At 48.2% G+C, this 24,699-nt stretch overlaps 2 protein-coding genes across 5 annotated transcripts in view; both read left to right on the top strand.

The window, feature by feature from the left end:
• Nucleotides 1-12,435, top strand: part of nlk2 (nemo-like kinase, type 2) — a 44,564-nt gene extending 32,129 nt beyond the window's left edge. The window contains exons 4-11 of the mRNA XM_035384641.1: nucleotides 243-349; nucleotides 759-844; nucleotides 3,326-3,535; nucleotides 4,104-4,205; nucleotides 9,683-9,769; nucleotides 10,195-10,393; nucleotides 11,531-11,624; nucleotides 12,071-12,435. Of these exons, the coding sequence (XP_035240532.1) occupies nucleotides 243-349; nucleotides 759-844; nucleotides 3,326-3,535; nucleotides 4,104-4,205; nucleotides 9,683-9,769; nucleotides 10,195-10,393; nucleotides 11,531-11,624; nucleotides 12,071-12,125 (940 nt within the window). The 3' untranslated portion in view covers nucleotides 12,126-12,435. The remainder of the gene's footprint in view (nucleotides 1-242; nucleotides 350-758; nucleotides 845-3,325; nucleotides 3,536-4,103; nucleotides 4,206-9,682; nucleotides 9,770-10,194; nucleotides 10,394-11,530; nucleotides 11,625-12,070) is intronic.
• A 2,403-nt stretch (nucleotides 12,436-14,838) lies between these two features.
• lyrm9 (LYR motif containing 9) lies at nucleotides 14,839-21,197 on the top strand. 4 transcript variants are annotated; one of them, XM_035384028.1, is made up of 4 exons: nucleotides 14,839-17,863; nucleotides 19,110-19,219; nucleotides 20,109-20,201; nucleotides 20,918-21,197. In XM_035384028.1, exons 1-4 carry the CDS (start codon nucleotides 17,845-17,847, stop codon nucleotides 20,930-20,932), a joined length of 237 nt encoding a protein of 78 aa, XP_035239919.1. In that variant the 5' UTR covers nucleotides 14,839-17,844; the 3' UTR covers nucleotides 20,933-21,197. The 4 variants fall into 4 exon arrangements, with proteins under 4 accessions (XP_035239919.1, XP_035239918.1, XP_035239920.1 ...); XM_035384027.1 differs by lacking the exon at nucleotides 14,839-17,863 and adding an exon at nucleotides 17,888-18,016 and having other exon boundaries at nucleotides 19,078-19,219; XM_035384029.1 differs by lacking the exon at nucleotides 14,839-17,863 and adding an exon at nucleotides 18,193-18,913 and having other exon boundaries at nucleotides 19,078-19,219.
• Nucleotides 21,198-24,699: the final 3,502 nt, after the last annotated feature.

Below are 24,699 nucleotides of genomic sequence, written 5' to 3'. Positions count from 1 at the left end.
TAACTAACGAAAGGACGACCGCTGAAACTTGGTCGCGCTCATGAAAGCCGCCGTGATGACTCATTATCCGTCTCCACGGACACCCCGCGCGCAACGATGAGGGTCGACCCTCTCTCTGATGTTTTCTGTTTTTGTGTGTGTGCGCATGTGTGTGTGTGTGTGTGAGACAGAGAGAGAGATTGAAAGTGGTTGTGTGTGCACGCGTGCACTGCTGTGTTTCCCCTTGACTCTGCCCTGTGCAGCTATGTGGTGACAGAGCTGATGCAGAGCGACCTTCACAAGATCATCGTGTCCCCCCAGCCCCTCAGCTCCGACCACGTCAAAGTGTTCCTCTACCAGATACTGAGAGGTGAGGAGACACACACACACACACACACACACACACACACACACAGACAGACACATTCTCTCACACAAACACTCTCACACACACACACACATGCTCACATATGCACACCCTCACGGACCAGGACAAACATCTCTCACTCACACACAAACACTCCCCAGCTAGATTTTCCTCAAAGGAATTAAAGCAGATACTTTTCAGTGTGTGTCAGATCCATACCAGTCAGTCAGTTTAACCAGTCAGTCAGAACTAATGATGTAAGAGCGGGTCTTCGGGCCTGCCGGTGGATGCCACAGTGAGCTGACCCGGTTCAGTGGGTATGTGTGTGTCAGCCGGTGCCCCCAGGGTCAGAGCCACAGGGGGGGGGGGACTATGTGCTGATGTGTGTTCCTCTCGTGTGTCTGGTCCACAGGACTGAAGTACCTGCACTCTGCCGGAATCCTGCACCGCGACATCAAACCTGGGAATCTCCTGGTCAACAGCAACTGTGTGCTGAAGGTGAGCAATCCTATCCCCCGGTCAGAGCACGGTCTCGGCCAATCCCGGCTCGGCCAGAGCACGGTCTCGACCAATCCCGGCTCGGTCAGAGCACGGTCTCGGCCAATCCCGGCCCGGTCAGAGCATGGCCTCGACCAATCCCGGCTCGGTCAGAGCTTGGTCTCGACCAATCCCGGCCCAGTCAGAGCATGGTCTCGACCGCAACTCTGTACTGGAGCTGACCAATCCCAGCCCGGTTGGAGCGTAGTTTATGCACCACCTTTCAGATGCTTCATATAAAGTTGATTCACGGTGCAAGTACACGTGGTTCATCCACTCATTGTGGACCAAACTGGCTGCTCTGTAGTCCAAGCTCAGGGCTGGGGTGTCTTGGCGTTGTGTCCTTCCTCTAAAGACCGGCTTGTACAGGCTGACTTATCCCTGAATGTGACATTATCAGCCGTTCGTAAAGGTCAGGCCACCATCGTGCCATCTCTGCGTGTGTGACATTCATCACAACATCGCAATCTGCTTTTTCCTCCCCCGCTGGAAATGAGAACATAGAAACACTAGAACGCGTAATGACAAGGACGGGCTGTTCTGCCCATCAGTGCTCACCATTTATCTATAAAAAAAGAGCATCTAGCGCTACATTAAACCTGGGTGTGAATACCTCTTGGGTCTCTGCCTCTACTGCATGACCTGGCAGTCTAGTCCGTACATTGACAACTCTGTGTAAATTTGATACTCATGCAGAATTTACCTTTGGTGATCTCTTCCTCTGGTCTCTGGCTCTACTGTCAGAATTCTGCTGGGATAACATCCTGTTGTTGTTAACTTACTACATTTTTATGAACTGGAAAAATTCCAGTCAAAAGTGCCTTCAGTCTTTCCTCATAGCATTCACATTTCACACCAGAAACCAGTTTAGTTGCCCTTCTTTGAACTTTTTCCAGAGCTTTTATATCTTGCTTGTGGTGTGATGTTCATAACTGCACACAGTCCTATAAGTATGGTCTAATAAAGGCATTGTGTAACACCAGGATAACTTCCTTTAGTTTATATACTCAGCACTTTTTTATGTGTATCCCAGCATCCTTTTGGCCTCCTTTACTGCTGCAGTACAATGCTTAGTCTCTGTTTCCAGCAGCTGCTGCTCCAAAGGCCTTTAAAAAAATGAACAGGTTTTATTTTTGCTCCTCCCACAAAGTAGTCCTACCTTAAAGGTTTATTTCCCACATCACAACTTCTCACTTGGGTAAACAAATGTTTGCCTAAAGGTAAAACATTGTTTTGTCCTGAATTTGAAGCATTATAGTTTTGCTTTTAGCCACTCCGCTAACTTTCAGTTTCCTCTGTTTACCTTTCTGGGAAGTCCATATAATGCTTGCTGTGGGTTAGGTGTGCGCGTACATGTGTCTGTGTGCGTCTGTGTGCGTGTGTGTGTGCGTGTGTGTGTGTGCATGTGTGTGTGTGTGTGTGTGCGCGTGCGTGTATGACCTGTGTCCTGTACCTCCTCTCTCAGGAGGCTCTTATCTCCACATTCCTCTCACGGTCGCAGTGTAACCAGCTCTCAAGGCTAATGGCTAACGTTTCAGCGCCCCGGCAACGCCCCCCACCCCTCTCACTACAGCCCCCCCCCCCCCCCCCCCCACGGGGCGTGGTCCAAGGCCAAAGGCTCTGCGTGCTCAGAGCAGCTAGCCTGCGCCGAGCCCGTCTGACCAATGGCAGCCCGCCGCTTATACAGTCCAATAATCAATGCCGTTTGGTCTGCAACAGCCCGGCCGGTGTTTTCCGGCTCGTTCTAAAGCAGGACGCGCAGCGCGGGGCGCAGCTGAACCGGCTCGGCGGAGAGATGGCGATGTGGTGGATCAGGCAGTTAAGGGGCCTGGTTTGGAATGAGGACCTTCTGGTGCTGCTGCTCTCCCTGGCTCCCCGGGGCTGAGTAGCCCCTGCAGGCACCGCGGCCCTGCAGCGAGCTGGTCAGACGAGTTATGTGTGCGTCTGGGTAAAAAAACCGGAGCCATCCGTCCCCCAGGGGGTCTGTGGCTCATAGCCAGTGTGTCCATTAAAAATTATAGGCTACATTGTTCTGATAGATTTGTTTTTAAATGTATTAAATATATATCATATATCATTTATTATAATCATATATTTTTACATACATTTCATTCACATTGAGCAGTCCATTTCCAGGACCCTCGCCTTCCGTTTAACCTTTTTGCCTGTGTGTGTGTGTGTGTGTGTGTGTGTGTGCGCGTGCGTGCGCGCGTGCGTGCGCGCGTGCGAGTGATTGGAGTAAAGTGTGGTGGAAAATTACAATGTGGTGTGCAATATTGTGTATATGTAGTTTGTGTGATGCCGATTGTGTCTCTCCCAGTTGTCTTTGTGTGTTTGGTATTGGCTTATTTTCGGGCAGGCCTGGACAGATGCATTTCCATAGAAACGGACAGTAAAGGCAGTGCATTGTATCCTGTTCCTGACTCCTCCTCCCCCCCCCAGATCTGCGACTTCGGGCTGGCCAGGGTGGAGGAGCCGGACGAGTCGCGTCACATGACCCAGGAGGTGGTGACGCAGTACTACCGCGCCCCGGAGATCCTGATGGGCAGCCGCCACTACTCCAACGCCATCGACGTCTGGTCCGTGGGCTGCATCTTCGCCGAGCTGCTGGGCCGGAGGATCCTCTTCCAGGCCCTGAGCCCCATCCAGCAGGTATGCCCTGTGTGTGTGTGTGAGTGCGTGAATGGACTGGTAAATGGACTGCATTTATATAGCGCTTTTATCCAAAGCGCTTTACAATTGATGCCTCTCATTCGCCAGAGCAGTTAGGGGTTAGGGGTTAGGTGTCTTGCTCAAGGACACTTCGACATGCCCAGGGCGGGGTTTGAACCGGCAACCCTCCGACTGCCAGACAATCGGTCTTACCTCCTGAGCTATGTCGCCCCTTGATGCTATGTCGCTATGTCGCGTGGATGTGTGCGTGTGTGTGTGTGTGCTTGTGTGCACGTGTGGGTGTGTCTGTGTCTGTATCTGTGTCTATATCGGTGTGTGTGTATTCGTGTGTGAGAAAGAAAGAGACTGAGGAAGGTGGAGGCTGTGGACCCAGAACTGTAAATCTGTGGTCACTACTGGGTTGCCAGATCTTTCTCTGCATTTTGGAAGTGAATGGGTGTTCAGTTCTGGGTTGCCACATCTCGCGGTGTCTGTTGGTCAGTTTTACTCCGAATCAGCAGTCTCCGCTCGGTTGCCAGATGGGCCTGTATGTGTTTGTGTATTGCAGCTGGATCTGATCACCGACCTGCTGGGGACCCCCTCTCTGGAGGCCATGAGGACGGCATGCGAGGGAGCCAGAGCCCACATTCTCAGGGGACCCCACAAACAGGTGAGAACAGAATTCTCAGGGGGGACCCCCATAAACAGGTGAGCCCACATTCTCAGGGGACCCCACAAACAGGTGAGCCCACATTCTCAGGGGGGGGACCCCACAAACAGGTGAGCCCACATTCTCAGGGGACCCCACAAACAGGTGAGCCCACATTCTCAGGGGGGACCCCACAAACAGGTGAGCCCACATTCTCAGGGGGGGGACCCCACAAACAGGTGAGCCCACATTCTCAGGGGACCCCACAAACAGGTGAGCCCACATTCTCAGGGGGGGACCCTATAAACAGGTGAGCCCACATTCTCAGGGGGGGACCCTATAAACAGGTGAGCCCACATTCTCAGGGGGGACCCTATAAACAGGTGAGCCCACATTCTCAGGGGACCCCACAAACAGGTGAGCCCACATTCTCAGGGGGGACCCCATAAACAGGTGACCACAGAATTCTCAGGGGACCCCACAAACAGGTGAGCCCACATTCTCAGGGGACCCCACAAACAGGTGAGCCCACATTCTCAGGGGGGGACCCCACAAACAGGTGAGCCCACATTCTTAGGGGGGGACCCCATAAACAGGTGAGCGCAGACGACAGGTCAGCAGGTCGGCCTGGCCACTGCACAGGCGCTCTGTCTGTTTCTGCCAGGCTTTGTAATGCCTTCAGTGAGGCTGACCAAGCGGAGGTGGGGTCTGAGCCTGGCGGACCGTCTGAGGTCCATCAGGCACGGTTTGTACCTGCGGTGAAATTCGTGTCGGAAATTTGAGAAACTGTCCTCCTCCGCCACAACCCACAAAATCGGGGGTGTTCCGTTTTGTCGCTAGTCGCCGGTTCAGGCAGGCAGTCCTGATGTAATTACTGAATTCTTGTTAAGAGTTGTGTGACATATTGAGGGGGCGTGCTGGTGCAGCGAGTCCCTCTTTTGGGGGAGGAGGCCGTGTGTAGTCCCGCCTCGGGTTCCTGCCGACGAGCTCGCTCCGCCACTCCACCCCCGAGCGGCTCGGACGCGTTTCGCCGGGTCTGACGTCTGCCCCCGTTTTTGACGTCTTGATTAACGACCCGATCGATCGGGCTTGAAGAGGGTCAGAGTCGTTTCTTTAAATGAGCTGACGCAGGAGGTTTATTTCTCCCGGCTGCCATTTTGTAAGGGAAGGTTGGGCCGGGTAGCGAGCCTTCCCAGGGGGCTGTGCTGCGCTAGTTGAGCTGATGCCTGGGCGGGCCGTTTGAGACCCTTATCGGGAGATTCGTCGGAGCCAGTGAGTGACAGGCGACGGTGTCGTTACGGCAGAAGGGCGAATGCAAGGTGATCCTGTACGCCGTGCGGCAGGTGGGGGAGAAGGTGGTAATTGGAGAGAGCGCAGCTGCCTGGACATTGATTGTTGGTCTTTTCTCTTTCTTTCCTCTCTCCCTCTGTCAGTCTCTCTCACCTTCTTGCCCTGTTCCTGCTTTCTCTAGTTCTGCCCTGCCTCTTCCCTCTCTCTCTCCTTTACCTTCCCTTCTTTCAGCTCCTGCCGTTTGTTCTAAATCTCCCTCTGTCTCCTCCCTTCCTCTTCCTTCTCCCTCTCTTTTTCTCTCTCTCTCGAACTCTTACGTTTTCTTTTGGAAGAGTTGAGTGTGGGATGAGAGCAGGGTCACAGTTCTGTGCGATTGACCAGAACATTTACAAATGCGTTTAACACTGCCGTTGGTTTTGCTGCTTGTGTTTTGCGATGCTGTTAGTTTGGCTGCGTGCTAAGCTACTTGTGTTGCGCAATGTTATTGGTTTGGAGATTTGCTGAGCTACTTGCTGAGCTACTTGCTGAATTCTGCCTTTTCGGGGCAGTCAGCCAGGAGCAGTACTTCTGGTCTCCTTAGCGGCGTTTCATGAATGAGTTTACCCCTCACGTTTGTGTGGTGAAACTCATTCGAGCATCGCAGGCCAATACAAAAGGACCCTCCTCAGGTTTTTCGTTTAGTTTTTCCTGTCGATCCTCTGAGCTCCATGAACGTGAGCAGTCTGCTAGTAGCATTAGCTTGAGCTGAGACAAACCGTTCTTGTGACGTCACGACCAAGCTTGTTCCAAGATGGCCGCTCCCTAGTGCGAGCAGTGGCAGAATAGCAAACGTTTTCTCGCAAGTACAGGTCACAATATCCGATTTGAATGCAGGAGGGCCGTATCTCGTCTGTAAAGTGGGTGAAAAGCGAATGAACCAGAGTCGTGTTACAGTGAGTGCTTCACTTCCCCTTTAAGAAGGCTGAGGAGCCTGGGAAGAACGTTGGGCGGTCGGCACGCGTGGCTCTCTGCGCTGTGCTGTGGAAAGCTGGGTTTCCGGCTGGCCGTGCTGTGTTTCTGAGCACTGCTGCACAGTCGGAGGGCGAGCGGCGGCTGGTGCGTGTGGAGGGTTTCATGTGTTCGGGGCTGTGTAGACGTGTTGGTTGATCGGGACGGGGGCGATCGGCTTACGTCCTGACATGGCACAAGTGGGCCCCCATTAATCATTAAAAACCTAAGGGGGTGGGGTGGGGGGGTCTAACCTGGCGTCTGTGGAAGCGGTACAGAAATGCTCTCCCCCCCTCCCAGTGTGGCTCAGATGTCTGGTGATGTGATAATTAATATTATTATTATGATTATCACTGTTCAGCGTTAGCGAGCCGTGGTCTGGCTTCCATCCGGTTGCTGTTGGCTGTCGCAAAGCCGCCCCACACTTATAATTTCCCCCGTCGTAACTCTGACTGGACTGAATCCGTCCCCCCCAGGGCACCTTCGGGCCCGAGCCTGCCTTTTGTAGGACAGGAAATGGGTTTTCTCTCTGTTATTATACGCGCGCGTTCCCGTCTTCCCCCAGACCCCAGCCCGTTGGCACTCTTCCTGGGGGGGGGGGGGGGGGGGTGCTGTTAAAAGCAGGCTGTCCTCTCCAGGTGCTCTGAGGACGCTGCCCTGAGTCTGAGAGGAACACTCTGTGGAATGCTGAGCTCTGTTGGGGGGGGGGGGGTGGGGGGGGGTGCATTTCTCTTCCTTTCTCCCTCCCTCCTTTTCTCTTTCATGGGGCTTAGAACATGGGGCGGGGCTCAGAGAAAAGGCTTAGAACATGGGGCGGGACCTAAAGCAAAGGCTTAGAACATGGGGCGGGGCTTAAAGCAAAGGCTTAGAACATGGGGCGGGGCTTAAAGCAAAGGCTTAGAACATGGGGCGGGACTTAAAGCAAAGGCTTAGAACATGGGGCGGGGCTTAAAGCAAAGGCTTAGAACATGGGGCGGGGCTTAAAGCAAAGGCTTAGAACATGGGGCAGGGCTTAAAGCAAAGGCGTAGAACAGGGGGCGGGGCTTAAAGCAAAGGCTTAGAACAGGGGGCGGGGCTCAGAGCAAAGGCTTAGAACATGGGGCGGGGCTTAAAGCAAAGGCTTAGAACATGGAGCAGGGCTCAGAGCAAAGACTTAGAACGTGGGGCGGGGCTTAGAACAGGGTGCGGGGCTTAAAGCAAAGGCTTAGAACATGGGGCAGGGCTGCTTGTGATGGGGGACCCTGTCTGAATCACAGTCTTGCTTTCATTTCCTGTCATGCGTCCAGCTTCCTGTTTTTCACATTTCTGGGGTTACAGGCCACGCCTACCTTGGCCTCTGCCGGCCTGGCCAGTTCAGCCAGGAGCTCAGTCATCAGGTCTGTGGTTGGGAAAAAGAATGATATTAGGTCAAGTGTGACAAGTGATGTCTGACTCTGTGTGGGGTTGTGTAACAGCTTGGTTGTGATTGGTGTATATCAGGTGAGGTTGTATGACAGCCTAGTTGTGGCTGGTATATATCAGGTGAGGTTGTATGAAAGTCTAGTTGTGATTGGTGTATATCAGGTGAGGTTGTATGACAGCCTAGTTGTGATTGGTGTATATCAGGTGAGGTTGTATGACAGCCTAGTTGTGGCTGGTATATATCAGGTGAGGTTGTATGAAAGTCTAGTTGTGATTGGTGTATATCAGGTGAGGTTGTATGACAGCCTGATTGTGATTGGTGTATATCAGATGAGGTTGTGTGACAGCCTGATTGTGATTGGTGTATATCAGGTGGGGTTGTGTATCAGCTTGCGTGTATATCAGGTGAGGCGTGTGCATGTGCACATGCGTGCTTGCGTGCATAAGCGTTTGCGTCAGATGCGCGTTTCACATCGCGTGCGCACGAGTATTTTTGGCAGCGTGGCGTTGGAGGTCTGGAAACCCGACCAGTTCCGTTCGGCACTGAATCACGCAAACAGGAAGGATCTGGAGCGCGCTGCGGTTAGATTGAATCAGGCACTCGAGCCCTGTCTTGAGGGGAATGAGTCACCAGACAGGGAGCGTGTCTGCGCCGAGAAAAAGGGTGGGCTTTTGAACTCAGGTTTCTGTGTGGGGGGGGGAGGGTCACTAGAGTAAAAATAGCCCTCAGTGCCCCCCCCCCTCTCCAGCACTAGCTTTCATTCTGAAATTTGTTATGCTTCACAGAATATGTGTTCCTTTGAGTGGAAATGAATCTGAGAAGTGTGCATCTGTAAGTGTGCATCTGTAAGTTTGCATCTGTAAGTGTGCTTCTGTAAGTGTGCATCTGTAAGTGTGCTTCTGTAAGTGTGCATCTGTAAGTGTGCATCTGTAAGTGTGCTTCTGTAAGTGTGCATCTGTAAGTGTGCATCTGTAAGTGTGCATCTGTAAGTGTGCATCTGTAAGTGTGCTTCTGTAAGTGTGCATCTGTAAGTGTGCATCTGTAAGTGTGCATCTGTAAGTGTGCATCTGTAAGTGTGCATCTGTAAGTGTGCTTCTGTAAGTGTGCATCTGTAAGTGTGCATCTGTAAGTGTGCTTCTGTTAATGTGGTTGTGGTTGTTTAGCGGTGTTGTTGCTATGTGGAGTTTTTCTACCTTTCATAGAAGGTTATCTTATGACGGTCCTGTCCATGGTAATGCGCTGCAGATTGATTATTTTGACAGGCAGAGATGACAGGGGTCCCCACCGTAGGTTGTGTTGGTTAGATGAAGCATCCTGAATTGCCTGCCCATTACATTACATTACATTACAGGCATTTGGCAGACGCTCTTATCCAGAGCGACGTACAACAAAGTGTATAACCATAACCAGGAACAAGTATGACGAAACCCCTAGAGAGAAGTACCGTTCCAAGTGCAGGGAACAACCGCATAGTTCAACTTGGACCCTGTAGGTTAAACTGATTAATACAAACAAGAACCGCAACAACACAGTCTATGCCTGCCCCCCCCCCCCTCACTGTACATGACCTCTGGCTGACCCCACATCCGAGCCCAACCAACAAAGATGATTTTCAGCCTCTGTAGGGTGTAGGAGGGTCCTGGTGGAGGATCACAAGGCTCTGAACCCTGAAACTGAAGCGTCGGGGTGACCTTGCGCTTGGCAGATGGACACATTGAAACTTTGAGAGGTTTAGGTCACTTGGAGATAGGTGCAACCCGTGTCTCTGTCTGTTTGACTTATCCGCATGCACTGAGCGAATCACTTCCTGTTTCCGCAGCCCTCGCTTCCTGTCCTGTACACGTTGTCCAGCCAGGCCACTCACGAAGCCGTGCACCTCCTCTGCCGGATGCTGGTGTTCGACCCGGTGAGTGCTGGGGGGTGAGGGCGTGCCCCGCAGATTGAACGTTTTCACCAAATGTGTTTTAAGGAAAAAAATTTTTTTAACTAAGCCTATCACATTTTCAATAGTCTTTTAGCTGAGAGACTGAGTGATTGGATTACATTTGTCATGCGTGCTGTGTGTGGTTGTGAGGCAGTGTAGTATAATGGGTAAGGGGTTGGCCTTGTAACCTAAAGGTCGCAGGTTCGATTCCTGGGTAGGACACTGCCGTTGTACCCTTGAGCGAGGTACTTAACCTGCATTGCTTCAGTATATATCCAGCTTTACAAATGGATGCAGTGTAAATGTTATGTAAAAAAGTTGTGTAAGTCGCTCTGGATAAATGCACGCCTGGGTGTTTGCGTATACGCGTGTGCGAGCGCGTTAGTGACGACTCTTCTCGCTCGCAGTCGAAGCGGATTTCGGCGAAGGACGCGCTGGCCCACCCGTACCTGGACGAGGGGCGGCTGCGGTACCACACCTGCATGTGCAAGTGCTGCTACACCACCTCCTCCGGGCGGGTCTACACCAGCGACTTCGAGCCCGTCACCAACCCCAAGTTCGACGACGGCTTCGAGAAGAACCTCACGTCCGTGCGGCAAGTGAAGGGTGAGCGCCGCCACCGCCAAGGGGCACGGCCAGCAGGGGGCGCCGTTTGAGCCGCTGCGCCCCTTAATCTGTCTGCCTCCTCCTGTGTGTTGGGCTTCCTGTCTGTTTGAGCAAGGCCGCTCAGCAGACCAGGGGAGCCTCTTTTGTTTGTGGTGTGGCTCGGTGTACTGGCTCTGTGGTCTGGAGTTGGTGTGGGTTCTAGTCTAGTTCTGGGTTATGTGTGTGTGTGTGTATGTGTGTGTGTATGTGTGTCTGTGGGTGTGTGGAGGGTGTGTGTGTGTGTGTGTGTGTGTGTGTGTGTGTGGAGGGTGTTTGTGTGTGTGTGTGTGTGTGTGTGGAGGGTGTGTGACTGCGCTGCCTGTGGTTTAGCCGTTTCCCTGCCCTGCTACCCTACGCAGTGCTCTTCTGTGTGTAAAGTACATCCACACAGCGTGCATGGTGTGTTCATAGCACAGGGCCAGGACAGGCCTGTTCTATCCTTGCGTTAATGCAAAGCTATTAGTAAACTAACCAAAGCAACATGGACTGGCTTGGTGCTGAGGCATAGATGCTGTAGATCCAAATTTGGGTGGTATTGAACATTCCAAATTTTGAGAAATAATAATAATAATAAAAAATGAAAATAAAATAAAAAGATTGAGGTATAGCTGAGGTCTGACTGTGGGGTGTTAGGGACACTTGTTGAAAGGTTGACCTGAGGTGAGCTCTGTGTTGTTTTGGCTGCCAGGTGTTAGCGACACTGTTGGCATAAAAAGAAGGCTTGCCACTGTTGAGGCCAGAAATAAACCCACCCCACCCCCCCCCCCCCCCCCCCCTCTTTATTTCCACTAAGCGATTAACCCGGCTTCCAGGTACAGAATGTTTTTCCAGTGTGTGTGTGTGTGTGTGTGTGTGTGTGATTGATTGCTGCAGTGCCTGGCACGGCCTGTAGAGGGAGCGTGAGCGTGCTTTGACGGTAGAGGTTTTTTCCAAGTCTGTCTGTTCCCTGCATTTCTGTGGTGGAGGTTTTAGGAGCTTTGACTGTGCAAGCTCTGCGCCTCCTCTTAATCTGTTTTTAGATGAAAAGTGTAATGCTGTTGTCCACCCCCCCCATCCCGCTCCACCCCGTCCCGCCCCTTCTGTGCTCCTTATCCACAGAGATCATTCACCAGTTCATCCTGGAGCAGCAGAAGGGGAACAGAGTGCCCCTCTGCATCAACCCCCAATCCGCTGCCTTCAAGAGCTTCATCAGGTACAGCCCTGTCTGCCCCAAACGCGCTCTGGCAGTCCCACGCCCGTACCAGAATATACTGAGTGACTATGAACGTTTCAGACTTTGAGAAGATTGAGTGTTAAATAAGGCATTGTGTTCGTGCCAGGATAAATGTTGGCTTTTGCCTTTAATATACTCATTATGTCTGTGTAATGGTCCTCTCTCTTGGGTGACTGCATGGAGGCTGTTTTCCCATTTCATTTCAACATGTTTTTCTGTTTTGTTTTTTGTGGTTGTTGATTGAATGTGATTAATGCGAAAGGATGGTCAATATAGTTGATTTCAGAATTCTAATGCTCTCTTTTGCTCTGTTTTCTGTTCTCTTTCTTCCCATACTTTTCTCTGTTCTCTCTCCCTCCCTGCCATCTTTTCTTTCTTTTCCTCTCTTTCTGTGGTCCTCTGTCCCTCCTCTCCTCCCTTCTCAGCTCCACAGTGGCACAGCCGTCAGAGATGCCCCCCTCCCCTCTGGTGTGGGAGTGACCAGCAGAAGCCACGCCCTCCTGCCCCCGCAATAGGCGGGACCAGCGGAGGCCACACACCCCCCCTTCCCTCTGGTTGTGGGCGGGACCAGTGGAGGCCACACCCCCCTCCCCGTCTGGTGTGGGAGGGACCATCGGAGGCCACACCCTCCTGACCCGCCTGCCAACCGGCGCTCCTGACTACTGAAGGCTCAGCTTCCGAAGCGGAGGGGGGAAACAAGGACTACGTAGCATGTCACTGGAGTCTAGGACTAGCAACGTTCGATTGTGTGTGTACTGTAATCTTAACTAATGAAGTTTTCAAGAACCAACCACTGCTGTAACGGGGTTGGGTGGGGTTAGGTGAGGTGGGGTGGGGTGGGGTGGGGAGGGAGGGGGAGGGGGGTGCTTCCTTGTCTTCACACGCAGTTCTGCTGACGGGCGTCGAAGTGTGAAAACGTACGTACGCGTGTTGGGGTTAGGTGTAGGCGCTGGGCCCAGCAGCACCTGGCGCACCTGAATGTATCCGTGTGGGCGGGGCTGTCCCTGAAGGTCTTTGGTCCCGCCCCTGTACACCTGCCGCGCCCCATCTCAGCTGCCACCGTGGAGCGGGGGGGGCTTAGGGCTTAATGTGTAGAGCAGGCCAGGTGGCATTTTATTTATTTGTCGTTTACCATTACGCAGAATAGTGCGCATTATTCTGTAGTCTCTCCCTCCCTCTCTCCCTCTCCCTCCCTCCCTCCCTCCTTCCCCTCTCTCTCTCCCTCCCTCCTTCCCCTCTCTCTCTCTCTCTCTCTCCCTCTCCTTAGCCCAAGTATTTGTTGACAGTGTGCGCCCGCCCAGTCTGGGTGATTGACGAGCCTGAGCTCCGCCCCCTCCCGAGCAGTTCCAGAGCTGAGGGTGCAGGCGCTGGGCTGTCACGTCAGTGTGGGGCTCCTGTGGCCCGGGCGCGAGCGCTCAGCCAGGAAATGGGCCCGCACGGGCTGCGGCAGGGCGTGTCATTTCCTTTCTCAGGGTCCGAGGGGAGAACGTTGCCCTAACGAGGACAGGCCGAGGGCTAGGGGCTGTTGGGGCGGGTGCTAGGGGACAGAGGCCCTTTTTTTTTTTTTACGTCTGTCAAACTGAGCCTGTCTGAGAGTTGGCCATTTGTGTAACTGGCTGTTTGCGCTGTTGGAAACAGCGCCCCCTCTGTGCGTGGAGGCCGCAGCGCACCCATACGCAAAAGGTCAGTTTACCACACTTGAGACTGACCTTCACCGATGATGAACTGAACCAAAAGAGTTTATTCTAATGAACTGAATGATTTTTTCGTAAAAGGAGGAGGCGGAGGATTGCGAGGACTGCTTCAGGGTTCACGACGCTGAGCCGTTTCCTTGGTTGCGTAATTTATTTCCGAAAACTTGACTGAAGGTTCTGAAGAGGAGTTTGGTCTCCGCGCGACGGCCGCGGTGCACAGCTGATGTCACAGGACGTGTTGTAATCGCGCCGGTGTTTCGTTGTTTCCGGTCCCCCCCGCTCCCCAATTGTGTGCAAGGGCCGGGGCTGCGCAGTGTGTGCATTTGAAGGCAAAATAATTGGAAACGTCAAGCAGTTCAGCATACTGCATGCTTCCATAGCGCAATGACCTGGTCTGCGTGTACGCTCGAACGCTGATGTGCGCGCACACACACACACACACACACACACACACACTCTTGTTCACTCTCTCACACACACACGCACGCACACACACACACTCTCTCACATGCACACACACTCACTCATTCACACACGCACGCACGCACACACACTCTCACATGCACACACACTTACTCATTCACGCACGCACGCACACACACACACTCACACGCACGCACACTCTCTCACATGCACACACACTCACTCATTCACACACATACACACACTCTCACATCTAAACACACTCATTCACACACTCACTCACACACACACAGACAAACACACCTGTTTGCAGGTGGAAATAACAAATATTTAACTATTTAATATATTTTTGATTTTTCTATTGCTATTATTTCTTAACATTCTATGGAATGCATTCTCATGGTCCACAGAATATATGTAAATAAGTGAAGAAAAAAATAGATTTAAACTTTTAAAAATCTGAAGAAAAAAAAAACATTTTAAAGAAAATCAAGCAAGACTGCTGTATAGAAGGTGCATTAGCCTGCACATTTTTAGGGCTGTGAATTTGATTTTATTTTTGAGACATATATAAATATATATAAATATATAAATAAATGTATAAATATATTTTTTCTTTTTTTCTGGTTCCCTGCACTGGAAAGTGTACAAAAAAATAATTTCATTAACATAAAATCATAAAACCTACATGGAAAAAAGCAAAAAACACATCACCGATTATGTCAGTTGTCTTGTGTGTACTGCCGAGCTGTGGAAATGGATATTGAAGTAGAAACATTCTGGGATTTTTTTTTTCCTTTCAATTTGTTCCTATTAATAATAATATTATTTGAATTTCTATTTTAGAGAAACACTGAACTCTTGCGTGTGTATATGTATATAATTGATTCACAACGTTAGTCTCTACCTCCCAAGGTCAATGACTTGGTTGTTTACCTCCACATCTTTTTAATTTAAAGTGGAGATTGGAAAAAAACTTGAATGTCCCTTCCAGCTTTTATATATAAGTCAGAAACAAGTTTTTTTTTTTTTCACTGAAAAACAAAATAATTCACTGGATTCAGAAGATTGGGTTGGGGGGTGGGATGGGTGTGTGTGCGGGGGTTTGTAGCTGAGGGGCGTTCGATCCCAGTATTTTAACGCAGGATACCAAGTCTGTTGGTTTGGACTGTTAATCACCAGAATCAAACATTATCTGTGTTAGGTGCCAGCACTCCTCTAAGAAAGGAAAATGACTTTGGAGAATGACACATCTATGGAATTTTGAAGGTTTTTCTTTTCATTTTTTATTTATTGATTTTTTTTGTTTTGTTTGTTTTGTTTTTCTGGAGTGGGGGCGCCAAACAAACCAAACGAATACGCGATGTTTGCTGTGTGAGACTAGCTTGAACTCCCGTTGCACGTAATCCGAACTGGTACTTGCGCTATCAAAGATTTTTTTATAAGACATTTGACGTTTATACTCAAAGTTAAAGTTATTTGGATACATTTTACGATAAAAAAAAATAAAATCAGAAGCCCTGCTTTGGACGGCCTGAAAGCCAAGGCGGAACGAGAGAGGTTGCCGAAGATGAAGAGTCATCAGATGTCCTCTGTGGCAAAAATTGCGCTCACTTTCTAAAAAAAAGTGTAGATTTGAAGTACAGTGGTGAAACTCATTAAATGTGACATTTAAAGAACAAAAACACTGTTGTGGCTTTGCTTATTATTATTATTATTATTTTTTTTTTATCTGTTTTTGTTAGGATCTTCAGAGCAACTTCAGAGCTACACTGTTTGCGTACTTAAGCATCATGTTATATTGTGTGCTGCCACCGTGTGGTCACACTGTGTATTTCCCGCACAGGGCTGTTTTGTGAACACACACTGATCTTCTTTTCATTCCGGACAGGTATAGTTTGTAGTACTGTGGTACTAATTACAAATTACCAGCAATTACGGGAGTTGGAAGATTTTAAAAAACCAGCTGATTATCCACCTTTGAGCAGCTCAGGAGGACTAACTGGTCTTCATGTGAGCAGGTGGAGGTGGGTCATTACTCAGGTCTTAAGTCTGCTTTCTACCCCTTTAAAAAAAAAAGGGAATGGCCCCTTTCAACCAAAATGGGGGTACTCATCTGATCACATGTAGGTGGGGTGGGGGTGTGCCAAGCAGCCGAAACAACGTGAATCACCCTGCAATGCAGACGGAAGTGGGGACATCGATAGCAATATCGATACAGCAGTCAGCACCTGCCATTTCACAACCAGAGACTGACTGGAGGAACTGCTGGTAAACCAGACTAGGACAGTCCCACCTGTACTGTAACATCCTTTCCCAGGATACACGAATGATAATTATTCACCATCCTGTGATGAATAATTAGCAACTGCTTCCATTCAGTACTTAAAATGGCTGACATTTCACATCTAGGCTTACTGGGCATTACACATCCCCCTAGCTGTGAGAATGAATGTGTCCCTTTTACTAGGAGATCATCCTTTGTTTAAGTATCACGCAAAAGAATGGCAGTGCATTCAATGGTTAAAATTCCTCGTCAAATTTTACGGATGTCCTAGGCATTACTCACCGGCTAAAATAATGATAGCATTTTAGACCAGATATTTGTTTATATTTGCTGACATGCAGTAGAATGGAGGTGCATTCCTGGTGGGGGAAAATGCCTAGTCATGTTTCACAGATGTACGAGGCACTTAATGCCACCCACAGAATTCATTGTTTACCCTGTCACTCTTCTGACTGGGATTCCAACCACAAGCGACAGTGAGTCTAAGTGGAAGGTTCATTTGAAACCAGTCTTGTCTGTACCATTTTGGATTCCACCTGACACAGTTTAACCATTTCTCTCTGGATTTTCCCCTGGCCCTGTACGTGCAAATGGCAAAAATATCTGCAGTGACAGAGAGCCTTCTTTACTGTTGTATAGTGTCACATTCTTGCGGTCGCTGCAACCATTGTTTAAATTAGCAATGAGTACTTTTTATGGGGTGGGAGGAGGTGTGTAGCAGAGGCTAGCTAAAGTAGCTGGCTAGCTAGTCACTGAAGGGCTACTGACTTTTGCTATGTGTTGTGTTCATTGTTCATAGCCCACAAGGTTTCATGTGTGTACATTGGATGTGTTTAACTTAAGGGCACACTGCTAGTTTCCCTCTACTAGCTCACCCATCCCAGGGAGACTCGCCACTAAGTCCAAAATTTCAATGGTATCATAAAAAAGGGAGATTGCAGGTGCGTACCTGCCTCGGATCAGCTTTGTTGTGGAAGCAGCGGGCTGGAGCTGACAGGAAAAGGGTGTCATCCTGCCGAAATCCCTGGAAGAGGAGGCGCTGCATTCATCTTAAAGTCAGTGCAGCGCTAAGCAAGATGGCTCGGCGAGGCAACCTCTGTCATCGCTCTCGAGGAACAGCTGCACCAATGAAGAGGCGGCATGGTGGGACGGTAGGTCTTTACGAAGCAGATGCTAAGAGGCTATAACCCAGCGAGCCTACCCACAGCTCCCCACCCAAGTGAGAAACCGCCCTCGACGTCTTCCTCAGAGGGCTTAGGCCAACAGACTCATGGCAGCAGGTCCAACATCGCTCTCCATGGCAATCTCATTGAAGCGCTGTCCCACCCCGATGACCTGGAGGCCATTTTAAAATACCGGCACTCTAACGTCTGAATGGATGAGCTGGATGGAGAAAGGAGGCGACCGAGGGACTGTGGCAGCTCCAATCAGGGCAGTGGCGGAGTGGTGAGACCTTTGGTGCCGGGGGCAACCACGGGCGGTAGACGTCAGGGAGCAGCCGCTGGGAAACGGAAGCAGGCTGGCCTAGACAGGGCGCTGGCAGCAGCATGCGCCGCAAAATGAAAAGGGTAGTCTGCTTGGGACAGTTTGAGGTGGACACGGGACCCCAGTGACATCCGTCATTGACACAGGCTCCACCATCGGCCCGATTCACACAGGACTGCTGCCACAGTGCACCCTGGGTTCCCACGGACATTCGGCTGGAGACGGCGACGGGGCGGATGCAGCAGCCCCCATCAACCAGCAGCCAGGGTGGGCTCCACTGCCACGGCGGGACGGGGCAGAGGCTAAGGTCATGGAGGTGGCAGTGGCAGGTATGACCCATCCCTCCCAGAGTCCCTGGGCATCCCCGGTGGTGCTGGCACATTAGAAAGCCAGCGCCACCATCAGCCCTGGGGTCCAGTTCCTGCCTGTCCCCACTGCTCCAGAAGTTCTGCCAGCCTTTATTTATTTTTGAGAAATATGAGGTGAAGTATTTTTAAAGGACAAACGCATTTCTAGATTCTTCATTCAGCTTTTCTTTTTTTTCAGACTCGTACCATATAGGTGTGCCTATACTGCCATACCGCAAATAAGTAACGTTAGCTACTCAGCTAACGTTACTTATTTGCGGTATGGCAGTATAGGCACATGATACACCTGCTTTAGCTTTACCATTGAACGCAGACGAGGTGATAATGGCGTGTAACATTACGTATCGGCTACTCTGTACAAGCTATATATTAGCCGTAGTCGTGTGTACTTGTTTCAAGCAATAGGGCAGCATAATCTTGCTGTTTTGGCCACTTTTATGTACTGGAAGCAATTTGTTTGAATTGATCATTCTGACAAAACACAAATGGTCAGGATTGTCGGACAAATTATCATCCACCACAAAATGCTGCCGATTGTTATAGGGGCAGTGTCACAATTAATATTTGTATAAAACATCAGTGGTAGTTTTATGTTGTAGCATTGTTCTTGTATAGCATTTAAAAGAATTGCTATTACAGGAAAGGAGAAACTTCCCCTCTTTTCGCATGGCCACGAAGTCTCTGGGAAAGAGATTTTTGTTAATTACATTATTTACAATAATAAATCCAACTTATAAACATTTTCTCATGAAGTACAAAGGCCTACCGACTAATTTGGCGACTAAAGTAGCACTATTTACTTGCGGTAGTATTTTTCGACAGGATAGCAAAGATCGACAGACATTACTATCAATTTGCGCTACCGATAGGGCATTTCGACAACATAGGACAAATCGACTGAACGCCGACTGTTTCCCTCCGTGCCAGTTACAAGATGCACAAGGGTTTCACAAGTGTTCTTGGAAGTCTGGGCGGTTATTGGTTACTGGTGGTCTGAGGGTAATTTGTCATGTAAGGTCAATGACTCTTAGCAATTTTATTGGTAATAATCGAACCGCATATTGTTGCTAATTAACATTATGCTTATTGGGCTATGGAATGATGTTAACATACATGTATTGGTAGGTATGGCTAATGCTATTGCCCATATTAAGAGTTTTGCTTTCTTGTGATAGTGTTCTGTACTTGGACATGCCTCCGTTACCAGGCGCAGAGATGGTTCACACCCCGGTACAGTTGTACCGGTACTTACTTCGGTGCTGCAAGAAACTACCCACTCCGGTCATGCAACAGCACTATCGACATGCAGTAAGACAGGTACCGTTGATTAAAGGTGACTGTACGTCGGGTTTTATATGTTGTAATATGGGCCGTTTTCAAACTAAACGATCACTAAACGAACACTACATACCGTTAATTGTTTTCCCCCATGACCATTGAAATGAAAGGCTACAAGCTAAGCCTGTTTATGTCTGAAAATGTCATGTTGGACAGATTTGCCCCCGTAGTTTGTTGGCGCGTAGATGACTTCTCCAGGATGGCTCTCTACAGCAAGTTGTGTGTACATATAATGCGTGTAACCGTGAAGGGGACGTTGTACGTGAGAATGGCCTTGAACATTCCTGGTTGCATGGTCTCTTGCCTCGAGTCGATCGCAACGATACTGTATAGCCTGGATGTGGGTAATGTAAACTGTAAATGACTTGGTGTGTGCCATCATGAAATTTTCACAGTGCGGTAATCTTGTTCAAAAATATCTGTTTACAGTATTCTCTTGGTAATAATTAAAATAAGCTGAAAGTCGCAGACAAATACAAAACTTTGTATACCTCCCATACATCACGAGCTTCCAACTAAAGTCGGACACGCACTCACATTTAACGACAGTCTTTCTAAAACAACACATCGTTGTGTCAGGTACTGTAGGCATTACTCTCGCCAGCTAGCTTTGTGTAAATTCAATATGAACAAGATGCATGTAGGCTATTCAAACATGTTTAAATAGACCAGTTCACAATCTTTTTATTTTTATTTATTTTTTATCAGGGAGAGGGGAGGGGGACCCAGTATTTCTGAAATGGCTCCGTGCACACCTTCCAGTACCCTCACGTTCATTAAATCACATTAACTCAATTGGCACCTTCTGGGGAAAATGTGAACAGCGATCTGGTTTGCACGTGTGACTTCCCTGGTGTCTTTCTCACAGGGATACAACAGCCATGCAGATGAAGACGACCCTCACCGGATACGGCAGATCATTCAGCGGGCCATTCAGGACGCCGACTGGATCCTCGGCAAAGTGGGTAACGGTGTGAGAGAGAAGGGGCCTTCTGGAACTTTCTCAGCAGAAAGGCTCAAAGGAGTGAATGCAGTGGAGGAATGTATTAGCTTGGGCCCTCTAGAACTTGGCTATGCAGTTAATTTGATTGTTATAATATTGGGAATATCACTTAATAGGTATACAGAGGCAGAAAAGAAACTGGGGTGGAGCACTTTCCCAGGATACACCTCCATTTCAAAGCCGTTCATTTTCAACGATACTCAATGAGAGCAACAATTTAAACACTGAAAAACCTGTGGTTTGAATATATCACCATCTTGATCTATACTAGTTGTATGTGCGCTCTGCATAAAATAGAAGTCAGAGTTAAAACCATTTTGTGATCCTGTTCATAGTTCCTCCTAGGCGATATGAGAGAAGTATCAGTACTTAAAGGAAATGTGTAGTTGGTTATCGATGCTGAAGGAGGTTTTTATTATTATTGCCATTAAACCTTTATTTAGACAGGCAGCATTTATAACATGTTTGCAGATGGACAATATAAAAACAAAATTATAGACGATAAAGATTATGGAAGACAAGTTTTACCAACAATACCAGGACGCACTGACTCTTTCCCACAGGAGTATTAAATGTCAGATGATTTCCTGTTGAATAAATAGTGGGAACGTGTGACCATGTAATTTGCTGAATTACAAAACCTCTAATCTGCACTGTTGTTTTTCTTTTCTCAGTACAAGCAAGAATAGAGGAAGTAAGCAAAAGAGGCTTCGGATGGGAAAGAACGATGTCATCGTTCTGCGCTTCTATTGGTCAGGGAAGACCCGCGATGGAGTGCTGTTAGCTTGTGGCCAAAGCGCTAAAACATGCATCAGACATGCCGGGGCTAATGGTGCTGGATGCTTAGAAATGGAATGTCCCAGTACTTGGCACTGAGACTGAGGATTCTGAAACCTCCTAATGCTGACACGTGCTGTCCATCACTTGTGGGAACCAATCAAAATATTTGCTTGCTTATAATGTATTATAAGAGTTTATAAATGTTACAACATAATAATAATAAGAATAATGATACATTTATTTGTATAGCACCTCTTCATGCATGGATTGCAGCACAACGTGCTTTACAGCAGACTGACAAAGCATATGTCAAATCCATTTATGATAACAGTAAGTAACAGTAAGGCTAAAATGAAGAAAAAATGAGAAAAGGATTAAAAACAATTTAATGTCAAAACAAAAACAAATTCTTATATTATGTCGGCTTTTAGCAGTACTTGAAGGGTGAACTGATTAAAATAAGCTTGAACAGTAGCCTGTCACTGTAATCCATCTAGGAGGTGCACTTACTAAAGATCTACTCTGTAAATTATTACTTAACATGTAAATACGTATGTGAAAAATTGTGTATGTACTTTCTGGTTTACTACAATAAATGCTGAATGCTTGGCATGATTTGGCAGATTTGTTTCAGAGCCCTTAAACGGCGAGAGGTAAGATTATCTTGTGTGATTTCACATCCCACTGGCGGGAGTTTAACTTTCATAACTGCATGGAAATCGGTTAAGCATGCATAATGGCTTAAATCCAGCGCTCCCAGATAAGGTCAATGCTACCGAGCTGTGTATAAGGTGACCCGAGCGAAGGGCGGGTTCACAGTCAGACAGGCCAAAGGGTGAGTCCCCATGGTGACAGAATGAGACTTAAAACTATTGTTTGTTGAGTCCTCTTACAGCTGTGTGTTCAGTAAGAGTGTCAAGGTTTTCCACTCCTCCCTTGTTGCCGTTGTAGTGGTTGGGAATGACTGGATCTGGCGTCATTTGCCACTCATATCCTGATGCCATGTCCCCCGTCTTACTGGGAATGCACTGTCTGAAGGGACAACGGCCTCTGAAAGGACCCAGTCATATTGGCCACTGTGACTTCAGGCCCAGGGATGCAGAGGCAAGGGGCAACCACTCCACCCGCTTATCCCACACAAAATGGCAGCCATTTTGTCTTTCTCGCATTGAGAAGTTGCGGCGTAGGTGGGCCGGTGGAGTGCGATGACGTGGCTGAGTCCTGGGAGGTTTGCAGATCAGACGAGCAGCAGCATTCTGGAGCAGCCGCAGAGGTGGTGAGGCCAGCGGGGAGGGAGTTAGAGTAGACCAGCTGGGAGATGATCAGTGTCTGGAAAAAGAGCAGGTGGAAGGGGCGGAGTCACTCAGCGTTGTACAGGAAGATTGTGCATGCCCAGTGAACTGCCATAATTAGCCATGGATATAGCCTGAGAAAGCATTTTTCGACCTCTGCCAGCCAGCTTTGCCTGTGGTCTGTGGGCTAGCTAAGAGTACCAGCTGTAAAGCAAAGGGTGGAGTACTTCAGAGGTTCCAGTCCTGGGCACAGCTAATTAGCCTGTTGAGCGTGATGAACTGGCAGACACAAATTCACAAGATTGTGCTAGCCCTGCAAGAATGTAGTTTTCCCCCCATTTCTAAAAAAATAAGGTTCTCCTGGTTTTACAGTGTGTATTTTGGAGTCTTTATGTTTGATGGGGCATAGGGGATGGCTCTGTGGTTCATGGATGCCTTTTTTTCCAAGGATCTTTTGCTGTTTTCGTCTTTAAGGAGGAAATGTGAAGTGTTTGTCATTAAGGTGAAAATGCATCCTTTTGGGGGAAGAAGCCCCCAGGAGCATCTCACAAAACCAAATAAGTTTTATGTATAAAAATGATGTAATTTCTGATTGTACTTAATGAGACTTTGTATGTCAAATTTGGACGAATTGCCATCTTAAAGCCACATTATGCCAGAAGTAGCTATGTATGATGTGATGTCATGTATAGTTAACATGCTCATATGCATGAAACTGGCATCCTGGTTGGCTATATTAGTTAAAACGCGTAGACGCGTCCAAAATTTCCCTGTTGACAAGTTTTGTTTGCTGTGTTGAGAGGTTAAAAAAACGAAATTTATAACGATTTTGCTTCGTTCCCAAACCATATTGTATACACCATGCCAGATTGATCAAAATTAGGCTTCTGAATATTTAGCCAACTAAACACATTATAAATAAATAAATAAAATTATTCGTGTGTATAAATAACGAGTAGATTTCGGTGCAGTTTGTCTTGGAGGGAAAATGTTTAATTGGGTTATGGACTTTTTAGATGGAAGGACTATTCAGGTGAAGATTGGGTCAGAGTTATCAATCAAATATGTTGTGGAAAACGGGACACCTCAGGGAAGTGTAGTAAGTCCAACTTTATTTTCCATCATGATAAACGACATATTTATGAATATCCCTATGGATATGGGGAAGTCATTGTTTGCAGATGACGGGGCTTTGTGGAAAGGAGGGAGAAATGTTGAACACATAGTGAAGAAAGTGCAAGATGGAATTAATCAAGTTGAAAAGTGGGGAACAAAGTGGGGAGTTAAATTTTCAGTTGGAAAAACAAAATCTATGCTCTTTACAAGAAAGAAACTCAGGGAATGCAATTTGAAATTGTATGGAAATAATTTAGAGAAAGTTGTGAGTTTTCATTTTTTGGGAGTATATTTTGATATGAGGTTAACATGGAGGGAGCATATTAAATATGTTTGTAGATGTAAAAAAGTGATAAATGTCATGAGGTGTCTTGCAGGATTGGAGTGGGAAGCTGATATAGCATCTCTGAAATATATTTATGTAGCCTTAATTCGATCAAGATTAGACTATGGAAGTATCATATATGGATCAGCAGCAAAATCTGTGCTGGCGGACCTAGATGTTATACAAGCTTGGGCTTTACGAGTGTGTTTAGGAGTAGTTAAAACTTCCCCAGTGTGTGCACTCCAAGTGGAAGCAGGTGAAATGCCACTGTGGTTGCATCGGAAACAGTTAGTGGCTAACTACTGGTTTAATCTAAGGGGGCATGGAGATAGTCATCCAACAAAAAGGGTACTGCAGACAAGCTGGGAGAAGGAGAGGATGGAAAAATCAAGTTTTGGATGGGCAGGAGATCAAGTGGCAAGAGATATGGGAGTATATGGTAAAGAGTTTGGCGAAACTGTGGTGTGGCCTGTTAGACCTGTCTGGGAGTTAAAAAGTGTGGGGGTAGATCTGGAATTACTTAAGATTAAGCACAGTAATAAGAATGCTGACTTAGTTAGTGAAAGGATCCGCAGACAGATGCGACAGGGGCTGCAGTTGCTGTGCCTAGTTACCAAGTGGGAATTAGCAAGAGAACATCGGATTGTTTAAGTGTGTATGCTGTTGAATTGTTTGCCATATTGATGGCATTAGAATGGGCTGAACGGGGTAGGGTTAACAAAATAGTAATATGTAGTGATTCTGTGTCGGCCATTGCAAGTATTAAGACAGGTACAGCCAGAAATCACCAGGATCTGCTGTATGAAATCTTCTTTGCCAATTCAAGAGTGGTTAGGCAAGGGAAAAATGTTACATTCATGTGGGTCCCAGCACATTCAGATATGCCGGGAAACGAGAGAGCAGATACGTTGGCAAAAGAAGCAGTCAAAAAGGGAAGTGTTGA

The sequence above is a fragment of the Anguilla anguilla genome, chromosome 12, assembly GCF_013347855.1.
Source record: "Anguilla anguilla isolate fAngAng1 chromosome 12, fAngAng1.pri, whole genome shotgun sequence".
In the NCBI taxonomy this organism is placed as follows: Eukaryota; Metazoa; Chordata; class Actinopteri; order Anguilliformes; family Anguillidae; genus Anguilla; species Anguilla anguilla.
Note: the sequence above shows the minus strand (reverse complement) of the source record. Positions and strands in the feature narration are given on the sequence as shown.

What these genes read in the sequence shown, in the direction of transcription:
- lyrm9 (XM_035384025.1), top strand. Translation starts at nt 19,037, where the DNA reads ATGCTATTGCCCATATTAAGAGTTTTGCTTTCTTGTGATAGTGTTCTG. An exon ending in ATCGACATGCAGTAAGACAG is followed by an intron (nt 19,220 to 20,108) that starts GTACCGTTGATT and finishes TCTTTCTCACAG; the next exon opens with GGATACAACAGCCATGCAGA.